The sequence below is a fragment of the Colias philodice genome, chromosome 1 (assembly GCF_061535455.1).
Source record: "Colias philodice isolate Cphi_HAF_F1 chromosome 1, ilColPhil1 Martin Lab GWU primary, whole genome shotgun sequence".
Classification (NCBI taxonomy): Eukaryota; Metazoa; Arthropoda; class Insecta; order Lepidoptera; family Pieridae; genus Colias; species Colias philodice.
Window position 1 is genome coordinate 12,433,116 of NC_143086.1, and position 13,037 is coordinate 12,446,152.

At 32.2% G+C, this 13,037-nt stretch overlaps 1 protein-coding gene across 2 annotated transcripts; it reads right to left on the reverse strand.

Moving 5' to 3' along the window:
• Positions 1–2,167: 2,167 nt before the first annotated feature.
• Pgant35A (polypeptide N-acetylgalactosaminyltransferase 35A) lies at positions 2,168–12,604 on the reverse strand. Of its 2 annotated transcripts, none has more exons than XM_089694409.1 (11): positions 12,370–12,604; positions 11,818–11,991; positions 11,578–11,713; positions 10,644–11,085; positions 10,132–10,372; positions 9,804–9,949; positions 9,370–9,522; positions 6,876–7,093; positions 5,116–5,245; positions 3,506–3,640; positions 2,168–2,560 (listed from the first exon to the last, which is right to left on the reverse strand). In XM_089694409.1, the coding sequence occupies exons 1-11, from the start codon at positions 12,464–12,466 to the stop codon at positions 2,423–2,425; spliced, it is 2,010 nt and encodes a 669-aa protein (XP_089550535.1). In that variant the 5' UTR covers positions 12,467–12,604; the 3' UTR covers positions 2,168–2,422. The 2 variants fall into 2 exon arrangements, with proteins under 2 accessions (XP_089550535.1, XP_089550528.1); XM_089694402.1 differs by having other exon boundaries at positions 11,818–12,090.
• Positions 12,605–13,037: the final 433 nt, after the last annotated feature.

The window sequence follows — 13,037 nt, forward strand, 5'->3', positions numbered from 1 at the left end:
CATAAACAGAATAACTTACGTTCACCCTTTGACTGAAGTATTTTTACCCAAACCTAGGAGCTCCCAACTTTTCAGTCAAACGTCGAACGTAAATTATTCGGTTTCGGTTTTGGCCTAGTCAATTCTAGAAGCGACTACAAAACTCGGCCGAACGTCGATCCAATTTTATATTGAAACAATAAACATTAAAATCAATGCCTCACCATATCAGAAAAATTATAAATATTTCATATTAAATTATAAAATGAAAAACTTAGTAAATTACTTAATAAAATCACGTAAACTGACCAATCAGGTCGGTAATGACTAATGACATACCTGAAGATTGACCAGTCCAACCTACGAGTGCCCGAGCTTCGGGGTTTGACCATAACATATATATTATACCTAGTGCGGTCATACAAATCTTATCAGTTTTGCTTGATCAATTTAAACAAAAAGTTTACCATTTGAAAGAAAATCCTCCTGCTCTCCTAAAAAATTATCCGCATCACTTATATATTTTTTTATCGATTGGTGTAATAATACAGATTATTTTGCATAAGCGTGCATATGATTCGTGTGATAAAGATCAATACTTCGCAGCATGCAAATCTATCCCACTTAAAAAATATCTCTTGAGAGCATATACAAGTAATTTTTACCACAATGACAGATATCATTTCAATCGTCAGAGCAAGCAAAGGGACAGGTAGGTACCCATGTTAAGTAGTCACCACCGCCCATAAACACTTGTAACACTAGAAGTATTACAGGCCTTTTATGGACAAATAAGCTCTTTTCTTGAAGGCTTTTGTCGTAGTTGTTCGAGAACACCGCAGGCGGCAATAATATTATTCATGCTGATATTAAGATTAATGTAAATTCATTATTTTGCTATTACTCCTAAGATATTTATTTAATATGCAAGATGTGGGCAAAAATAATAACAAAATATTAATGATACGAGTGCATGTACATTAATAAGCATAAATCTAACTAAAAATGAAAAATATAGTTTGAAAAATTAAAAGCACGCTTTCAAGATTGATACAACTAAAAATGTAGGAATCAAACAACGCTTTTCAAGAGCAAATTATATATATTGAATAATTTAAAAGCGTTGTTTGATTCCCAGATTAAGAATTATTTTTTTACTCTTTAGTTGTGTCCATCTTGAAAGCCTGTTTTAGTTTTTCAAAATATTATTTTGTTATATTGAAAATTCTAACTTGTAGAATTAATTCATTAATAATAATTGGTTCCATGCTGAAAATTATTATTTACCAGTCACACAAATTTCAAAGAGCAAAACTTAATATAGATTGTTATATTTTGTTTGATCAAGCAAAAATTCAAGGCTCGTATGTCACCAACACCATACTACATAATGTAACCAAATATGTACAAAATATAATAATTAACATTTAAGATAAAAAAAGAGTAACGGATTTTTATTTTAGTAAGTAAGTAGCATAGTCGTACTGAATTGTCGGGATATACATATAATAATATGAAAGAAATTATTAAATATACGTATTTTAAATCCGTGAAATGGACGTTGTCAAAAGTAACTACATTAATATTGCACGTTGAAATAACAAAAAAGTCCAAAACATCTGATAGGTCAAACCAACGTCGTTATAATCTAATAGACACCGTATCAAAATCGAATATTTTCAGATAATACATATTTATTTATTAATACAATTCATTATACATTAAATTAAACTGGCGCAAACATAATCTCTTTAGAGATTTAACGCGAAAATTAATTGCAAATTAATTCATGGAACTCATTCATCTAAAAATTACCTCCCTTTGGTAATTTTACACATTTAGAAACCAACCTCTCTATACGTAGTAATAATACCTCAATGGGATCAGGAGGCGTTTTTTTAATGGCTGACCTCAATATGAAAAGTTTCTCACTATAAATTTAAACGGTGTCTATTATTTTATGACGTCGTTGGTAAAACCTACGTTGTCAATAATATTGCGATAGAATGTAATGCCAAAAATATAGTCCAAAAATGTATTTTTTACTGAAAGAAATATGGCTTTGGAAACATATTAGCTCTCACCATTTCATCTAATATACGCATAAAAACTATTAATATTTGCACGACCAATCGAAGTTTACGTTTCAAGAAACTTAATAACTCCTCATATAATTTCCAGGAGAATAATGCCATATTTTTTTCATTAAAAATCTCTTAAACGACGTTATCTGTCAAAATTAACATAATATGAAATCGAGTTGATGTTGACTCCTCAGTCCTCATATTATTTTACAGAATGAAAATGCTATATTTTTTCTTTAAAAATCCCGTCCCTATCTGTCCAAATTCACAAACGAAAATATCAGGTCCGTTTATAGCAAAGTTTTTGAAAAAATACTAATCTGTTAAATGTCATAAATACGAATATATCAGGTACTAAACTAAATGTTGGATCTCACAAAGTCCCAATGGTTGTTGGGTCGATCGTCGCAGATCACCATCAGTATGGGCTCGTTGCGATACGCACGCTCCGCCCCCAGGCACATCCCCGCTGCGGTGTTGTATATGGGACTTCCAGCCTGGAAAAACAATCGTTCATTTATGAAAAAAATGTGTTTTTAGGGTACCAAACCGCTAAAGGAAAAAACGGAACCCTTATAGATCAACAGAAACATTTTCTCAGAAATACGTGGAGGTATCAAGCCCTATACTTAGTGAATTCTCAAGCGTTCCTAGAAGCTGTGAAAAAATCAATCTTATAAGCCAACGCAATCAAAATATACAGTCGTTTATGCTGCAATTTTTTACATATGTATTTCTATATTCTCAAGGGAATCAAAACCCGAGTGTATACAGAATCTTGAAATTTGGAAGAAACGTCTTATAGCACAGCTACAGATAAAATAAAAATTGTGAAAAGTATAAGATTACAGCAATATTAAAAAAAACAGGTTATGACGGAACCCTCAAGTGCGCGAATAAGACTCGCACCAGGCCGGTTATTTTTTCGGGTAAAATTATTTGCATTTTATTGCAAATTATACATTTCATTTGTTTTGTACACAGCTAGTTACTATAAACCACGTGCATGCTTTATCTATACTAATATTATAAAGCTGAAGAGTTTGTTTGTTTGTATGAACGCGCTAATCTCAGGAAATACTGGTCCGATTTGAATTCTTTCGGTGTTAGATAGCCCATTTATCGAGGAAGGCAATAGGCTATATATCATCACGCTAAGACCAACAGGAGTGGAGCACTGCGGGTAAAACCGCAGGGCACAGTTAATCCATACTAATATTATAAATGCGAAAGTAACTTTGTCTGTCTGTCTGTTACTCAATCACGCCTTAACTACTGAACCAATTGGCATGTAATTTGGTATAGAGATATTTTGATACTCGAGAAAGGACATAGGATAGGTTTTATCCAGGAAATCCTACGGGAACGGGTTTTTCTTGGAAAACGCGGGCGAAGCCGCGGGCGGAAAGCTAGTTTTTAATATTTGACAATAAGGCACGCACCGATCCCTTGTGTTTCCACTCCTGCGTGCTGCCAAGCTCGTGGCACTTGCCCAGCATCGGGGACACGTTGTTCACTGCGTCCAGGCAAAGCGTCTTGCCCAGGACCAGTTCGCTGCGGTCCGTCTCGAACCACATCTGGAAAACAGTTTAATTGTTAGTAAGTACTATAATAAAAAAAATGTTTGACCTTAATAAATTTAACATATTATAATATAAATCCGACTATCTTAATATATATAAATCTCGTGTCACAATGTTTGTCCTCAATGGACTACTAAATCACTTAACCGATTATAATAAAATTCACACACCATGTGCACTTCGATCCAACTTGAGAGATAGGATAGTTTAAACATGTAGGTACCACGGGCGAAGGGTAGGTACCGGGGCGGACCGCTAGTATAATATAAATCTAACTAAAAAATTTCATCTCTAATGTTTTCGAAACAGTCCCGGATTGAAAAATCTTTCATACGACTTTCTCAATTCCATATTATCGAACGATAGGTACTCTTGCAAAAATTTTGATCCTCCTTTTCCCGTAGAATTGCAAACTCCCCAATAGAAAGAAAATAAAACTAAGAACGTCCCGCGATACTAAAATTATTAATCAAACACAAGTTATTGCGTTAATTTTAATTTCGACTTTTCACCTCCGTATTTTCAAATGCAACAATGCAACCGTTTTCAATTTAACTTGTACACTACACTACTACAACAATGTAACATTAATAATAGTTATAAACTGTCCACTGGTAGTAATAAAAAAAATGAAATGAAAACCTACGCGTGTTTTGGAAAAAGTCGGTTAAAATCTTCCTCTATAGAGATAAGAAGTAATGCTAAAAGGACTGAATAAAAACTATTAAAATATATTATTATGAAAAATAAAAAAATTAAATTGTCAATTATATCTAAACTCTCACAATAAATAACCGTAAATTTTATACTTTCATAACCTATTTATATTCGTGTCAGTTCATCTCTCTTCCTACGTTTTAGTCTATCTCTGATCGAAACATCAAAATCGGTTTAGCAGTGACGCAGTGAAAGCGTAACAAACGTACAGAGTTACTTTCGCATTTATAATATTACTAGCTTTCATCGCGGTCAATCGCGCGCATAAATATCTATCTAGCTATTTTCGCACGAAACCTGGACAAAAAATAGTCTTCTACAATTTAATTATATGTAAAGTCTAGCTTCGTGCCGCGGTTTTATTCGCGTAAATAAATTTTTATTTTAATCCTAATGTTCCTAAACCTTATGAAAAATCTGAATAAAAAGTAGCCTTAGTTATTCTTTATTACATTGGCTTTCTGTCGGTGAAAGTCCTGTCAAAATCGGTAACGCCGTTGCAGAGATTAGCCGGAACAAACAGACACACAAAAATTAAAAAAAAAATACTGTTTCGGTATATGTACCGTATGACGTATTTAATATTCAATTATAGGTATAGATTACGTCTTAATCTATACCAAATATAGTTTATAATATTTAAACAGAAATCATAATTAATCGGCGTTTTTTTTATATGTAATTTGCATAATCTATCTTAATAACAGCTGTAAGGTACATTTTATGAATAAAACAAATAAATAAATAAATACCTGATTGATAATCCTTATACATCTAGCAAGAATCAGGCCGCTGCCTTTGGTTTTGATGTCAGTCGCACTCTGGATGCATAGCGAAGTATTCTTGAGCCGTATTTGGTATGAATCCGTGTAATTGCGTTTTCTGAAAACAAATATCTTAGTACATATATATCCATGTCTATATTTATTATAAGAAAATAATGTATAATTTCTGCTTTATTTAAATAATAACTTTAATAAACTCAAAAAAAAAGTCTGAAATAAAAATTCTATTTTTTTTTTTAATGTAAAAATACTAGTATTATTGTACTAATTTGTAAAATAATGTTGATGTATGTTTAGTATTCTACTAGTCAAGCACTTTCGATGCCTATATTGAGAACATGTGAATCTTAGATTAAGGATTGGTCTCCGCGCGCGCGCTACGACTAGATGCCGCCGGCGTACTTGAAAAATGCGGCAACTAAAAGTACGCCGAATTCGGCGTACCCAAGCCAGTCGTGTCACAAGCATTGTGTGGAGAGGGCGAACCGATAGTTTATAAAGATTTTGAACAAAATCTGAAGTAAAATGCCTATTTGTGCCATAAAACTATTTAAAAATAATACAACAAAAAATAAGAAAGACACTGGGATCACGTACCATCACTAAGTATCGTATTATTCGAAATTTCTCCTTTACTTCGAAATTTTTTTCTACGAAAATACGACGCCATTCAGTGTTGCCGTATTGCATATCCAAAAAAATACACGTGGTTGAGGAAATCTTTTAGCAATAATTTGAACTTTTTTTTTCAATACTATTACTAATACATATATAAAAGAGTATAATAACAATAATTTATTTCTGTTTAACCATGTTTAACTGACTCATTTAGTATGTTATTTTTTTTATTTCCGCTTTTTTACTTTTAATCAACCTTTGTGACTATAGTATAGTAGCGTCGCAAGTGGATTTGAGTCATGCGACTCAAATCGTTCATGGATTCGATTCCCGGCCAGGTCAGGATGAAAAAAATATATTTTTCAAACTTCTTTCCAAGATGGCAGATTTCCCATTTATGAGGTAAAATTTATGTAGCTGGCAGCCCAATTCTTCACACACACTAGCGTCTTTACAAATTGCCTTACACACACTACAGAAATGAGTTGCCGCACTCACAGAGCTATTGTTTTTAGGTGGGGCGGTATCTAGTCGTAGCGCGCGCGCGGAGACCAATCCTTAATCTAAGATGTGAATATATTTAATCCGCCATTTTGTTGTCGCGGCCATACTTGGCATTACACGTGGCAAAAACACACAACTCGCGACTATTTCACTATTCAACCAAAGAAAAAAACAAAATCAAAACTCGTGTTTGCATCGTGCGTTACTAACGCTCAAATCGAAAGAATAAGTTTATAAAAGTTTAAGTGCATGCAATCCATCAGTCCCCGGAATCACAGACACAATAGAAAATCTATTGTGTCGTGGCCCGATCGGGGCGCTCGGTGGTCAATGGGTTAAAAAATAAACCGATTAATAGCTTAAATAAGGTTCGCTTATTAAATAGAATATAAGAAAGAAGTATAGGCGCTAAGTAAATGCATTTGTGTTAGCCTTATTATCTTCTTAAGAAACACGTGTGCATTTGAGCACGTGTTTCGGAAAAAGTTCATTCGAACACGTATTATATCTACCAATTTCCATTTGATATTGCACTTTAAATTCATAATAAAATAACTAAAACCACAAACATTAAGAAGAAATTAAACAAAAAGATAAATATTCACCTCGAATGCCACGGCTGAAACTTATTCTTCTCCGGATCATTAAGAGCTTCAATTCTCTTCTTAGCGATCGTATATTCGCCGGCTTCCATTTCAGGATACACGTTTTCTAAATACCATTTAAATGACTTGCATTGCAATTCCTTCCTAAGTTTCTGGCGGTCACTAATGTCGCCTATCGACACGTGGGCAGCCGATGGGTTTTGTTCGATAACTTTGTTCTGGAATATTCCAAGATTTTATTATTTCACGAAAAATCTCAATTTCAGTATTTTAAAATAGAACGGATGATATAAAAACGAAACAACGTGGAAAAACTGGTCGGAACCACGTCACTAAAAATCGGGTTAAATATTTACTATTAAATTCACCGGTAACAATTTATCACCAGATGTAAGATGAATTTACTTTTTCATATTTTCATATTTAAGAAATAAGATTACACTAATTACAAATTACTTACAGAAGCGAAGAACAAGATTGCCACGCACGTGGCCATACTGACGACGTGCGTGGTCAGTATGGCCACGTGCGTGATCGTGAACAATCTTGACGAAAAAGGAACTTATAAACGACGGCCTCTGCTTAAATAGATGATTCGCTAGGTTTAAGGCTGAGCACAAACTGCGCGAAATTTTTATGTCTAACTGAAAACGCATTATCGATTCACTGCGATTAACGCTTCGCTTAATTATAGACGGAACAAGGAACGCGGCATTTAATAGTATTCGACAGCAAGCATGTTTTGACAGGAAATAGTGACAACTATTCATCCACTAAAATATTAAATCAAAAGTTAAGTCTAACATCAGAATATCTTTTGGTACCTTTCATACAGTATTACAAGCAGTGTGTTAGTACATAATATATCATCTTAATCGAGATTGAATAAAAACAGATTACGGTTAATCGCTATTCATGTACATTGTACATTGCACATACCATACTTTTACTATGGGACACACGAAAATCGCTTGGTTATAGATCGCGTTTAAAACGTATCAAGTTACTTTTCTTAAATCAGTACATTAATACACTTATAAATTGAAATTTTAAATTTCTCGGCGGTTACAAATAAGCGATTAAAAGCGCGTAGTTAAGTGCACGCGTAGCGTGTGCTCAGCCTAAACCTATGTATTTTGTTTTATTCTGTCGGTAGTTGAGACTGGCTGAGACAATGTCACCTCATACTACCCTCATTATTTTCATATATTTTAAAGCATTATAAACTAATATTGAATCTTTATTACTAACTATAATTATCATTCGATATCATTATTTAGAAGACTAATATATTATGATTTTGATATGTTGTATAGAAATAATAATGCAATAACGAATTACTATACCTATTTATAGTGTGTGTAAATAAACGATTTTTCATTTTTCAATTAAATTCAGTAATTCAATTTCATACTAAGTTTATTATTAAGTAATTGATGTATATTTGATTTTTTAATTTGTAAAAAATCATATCTTCAAATTGATATTTGAATCTTACGATTAAGATGTAAACAAATTTATTATAACTATTATTAGTAATTTTAATTTATATAAAATTGTGTGCTCACATTTATAGTAAAATGAGTAAAGAAAAGTTACATATAAGTGTGTATAGGTACACAATATTATTTGTCAAGTTTTATATTTTTTGAAATTTACGTGTTTATTTCTTCTGTGAAAACCACTAAATTATATTCACAATAATACGAGTCTATACAAATGTTATAGGTAAGAGGTAAAGTTTATAATCTTATTCACAATATGTTTTTGATTACAGGACCGAAAAGATCATGAAAATTATTTCACCAACAGAAAACTGAAATATTCCGAAGTGACATAGGCTTATATGAATGAACAAAATATTGAGTAGAAAATCATATCAAAAGTGAAAAATCAAAAGCGGTCGAATGAGATGTTATACTATATAATTTTCATAAAAATAATTATTTATTAATTCTGAGAAATGTCCGTGGCTACTGTACAGCTTAAGTTTTAAGTTTTCAAAACGAGGTTTATGTTTTATGAGTGTATGTATTTTTGGCACGCCCTGCAACCCAAACCGCTGGACTTATTTTAACTTAGGCGGTGTTATTGTAATCATCAAAATTTTGCTAGTGATTGCATAGGCTAAATAAATAAATAAATAAGTAGACGTGATTTTTGTTTCTATCATAGTAATATATTTTCTTGTTTGTAAAATGAAAGAGAAAATTTTAAGAGAAGTCATTTTCGTTAGTAAAACATGAATCTTGAATATGTCCGAGTTGAAATACTATAAACATTTAACTGTGTAACTTTCTGATACTCCATCTATGCATCAAATGGATTACACATTGAATAAAATTATAATAAATTGAAAAATGGTAAAAAACGAATACAGTTATGTAGTTGGATAACCATTTTTGTTTTTTACCATTTTTTATCGGACGATTAAGGGACTTACCTCTGCCCTCCATAGTAAAAAAAAATTGTTTATTATCTCCGAAATACTTACCACATATTCATCCATCCACACTCGTGCCATCCGCATCGAGTTATGCAGCATGAAATCCTCCTTATCACCAAGGCCATAAGGTCTACGTTTCCTGAACACATGACCGACACGACTGCAAGGTACCAACTCCAATGTTCCACCGCACATCCATATCTGCAAGACAAGTGTTGTTAGTATAATTTTATTAAATGTTTTCTTATGTAGGATACTAGGATAGCATTGGCAATTTAACTAATTCACATTATTATTAATTCTACTAATTCACACAGAATTATAAAAAAATATAATATTGTTTGAAATATCAATGATAATTCTTTGAATACAAATAAGCATATGCATCTGAAGTGAAATAAGGTGGTACCTTTTTAACAAAAATAGCAAATCAGTACAGTTCGAAAGTTTATTATCTTTAACTATTATGTCATAACATTTACCCTGAATGATATCTCCAAATTCTCACCGCCCCAAAGATTCATCCCTGCATCATATTTCCCAATCTTATTGAAATATTCGCGATATACAGCAAACAGTCCACCCGCTATTGTTGGCGACTTAATTGGCTTCACGAAATCTGATTCCTCTGCAAAGTCATGAAAAATTAGCAAAAACGCTTAATTTAACAATTTAAGACCAAACTTATAAAATTTTCTTCATAGCTTTATTATAAACAACATTAATTTTTTCACAGAAATTAGATGGAGCCTTGAAACTGATCCTCATTTTTAAAGCATAAACATGATAATTGTCTAAAACTGTACTCACCATTCAATGTGCCCTTTGGCAAATTATCCCACTTAAAATGTAGTCCCCAGTTGAAGCCGCCTCTCACTAGAGGACTGCCTGTATAGTCAAATGTATCAGCGTTGATCACATCAATGATGGGTGCGACCACACGGGGGGAATAGCGAGTGCTAACCCCATCTACGCCTTCAGAGAGTCGAGACAGTAGCGGCGGCAGCCAGTTAACATTCACTTCAATATGAGAGTCCAGGAAGAGTAGTACCTAAAATTAAATTGTATTCATTACTTAGCTGACATCTTAAAAGTATCTACAAATAACGTAATTATGTATTCACGAAATATATTTGATTTGACAGATCATAGGACTTAATTCTTCAAATAATAGGTACTTGAGTTTCATGTCTTTTAACACTTCATCTGCCTTTATTATCAGCATATATTGACATAATTACATTAGCTCCTTTAGAAATAGCCCAATAGATGTTGACTTGTTCCTTAACTCAAGATATTTTTAAGTATTTAATTTGACTTACCTCACCCACACTATTATCAGCTCCGTACAACCTTGCGCGAATCAATCCTTCCCTCTTACTAGTTTGTAGAAGCCGTATATTTAATCCACTCTTCGTCAATTTGCCAGCACTACTATCTGTAGTTTTCTTAAAGTTCTCCACATTATTATCGTCATTTATGTAGTCAGCAACAATATTGTCAGCGTCTATATTATTTGTTTCAAGCATTTCTTCTTCCTTCCTCATGTTACTGTTTAGTTCATTCACAGCCTTTTGCACCTTATCGTGTAGGCCTTCTATGTCACTGTAGTCATCAATCAGTATTATCTCCTTTAAATATCTTTGTTCTGTACGGTCCAATATTGAGTGTACAGACCTCATAAGTGTTTCAAAGTGTTCATTATAAAAGCAAATTATAATGGATGCTTTTGGAAGTTTATAGGGATACTTTTGTGTGGCACATCTGCAATATAGTAATGTATATAAATATGGGGATTGTGAAAAATCAACAACTTTATATTTAAGTAGTTATTTATTTATTTTTTATTTATTTATTTCTTTATTTGTATCAGGCAGCATTGCCCATATATTGTTAGTAGTACTTATTCTAGTGTTAGTACAACTACATATACTTATTTTTAGATTTAAGAGTTACAAGCCATTTTTTGTTGATAAAATTATGTACATTATTGAGAACTTTTAAAATACTATTATCATTTTTATTAATTCTATCCCTAATTGAAAAAATTTTTTTCCTTATTATAGCATAAAAATCATCTACTCTGTATAATACAAACATATGAGATGCACTACAAAAACGTGGCAATCCCATGAACATCCTGAATGCATTATTATATTGTACTCTAAATGTGTTCATTGTTTTTCGTGTATGCTTCACCCATAAGCTACTTGTATAAAATGACTGACAGTAGGTTGGTAGTTATTAATTACTCACAACTTATATCTAGTGTCAGGAACTTCTCTGTGGTTTCCAATTCTTTGTGAGATAAGAGTGTTGAATGCATGGACATTGTAACCTTTCTCTCTTATTCTAACATCTTCTGCATTCCGAATTAAACCAAATTGACTTTCTGAAAATAGCATGCATTATCATTAACTATGACAAAATACACAAGTAATATTTTGAATCTCCTTTTTTCAATTGTATAAAATAAAAAGTTGCTTTTGGACTCACCCAGACTCTTGTCTACTTTTGCAGATGATTTTTGTTGAAATTGCCTAGCAAATTTTTCTTTTAAGATCATTTTTCTTAAATAATCTGAATGATCTCTTTGATTTTTCCACATTTTATTTCCAAATCTATCATTTGCTTTAGGATTATCATATAGAAGATTTTTGCCCTCCAATGCTGCAATAGATTTGTCATTGTTTTTTAAACGATTTCTTTCTTCAGTATTGATAAGGCGATAATGTATCCTTTTTTCTGAATTTTTTATTGAATTTTCACCTAAAACCATGAACATCTATCAAACAAGATGAATATGGCTAAATTTTATAGGTCATGTAATGTATACAAAAGCATGGAAACAATAGAAGTTCGATAAAGGTTGTTATAACTTGCAAAACTGGACAAACCACAATCACGACCTATTAGAAAACTAGTTAATTGACGCAAACTACGTTAAATATTATCATAGCATAATTAAGTTTTCATGCACAAGACGGACAAATTAATAAACAGAAAACATTCACGTAAATATGTGTATATTTAATATTAAAAACTCACCGCTCATATTCAATAACCAATATAGGTAAAGCGAAATACTCCACGTCGCAGATGCAAAAAGTATTCCCCAGAGGAAGGAATTATTTATTCTGCCCATTTTCAGTTATAACTAAGGATATATTTACTGAATAAATCCTTTTTCAAGAAATTATGCGAAAGACGCAGTTTTTAAATTTATCGCGTAATTATTTAACTAGAAAAGTACGATACATGATGATCAATATCTTAATCTTTCCTGAAAAGAAGGATTATATATTAAATAACAAAGCGACACATTTTTAAATATTATATTATTCAATAATATCTTACTTTTATCTCAACTTTAAAAACAATAAAAACACTACTGTTTGGTTATGGTTTGGTTTGTAGACATCCGTAGTTGAACAACAAGTCCAAACAATATTGTTCTGACACTTCTGACAGTGACATCAGTCACGTCACAAATAGTCGGTGGTCATAGATAACATAATATTATTATCTCAGAACAACGAATCTGTGAACGAATCCTATTCGTTGTTCAGAGCATAATATTATTGATTATTGCATTGATAGGTACACGGAAATATTAAATATATTTTACATGGCGAAGTAGGAAAAACACAGGAAAACAGACTATCAAAAACTGTGTCAACACGTAATACACACTAGCTTTCCGCCCGCGGCTTGGC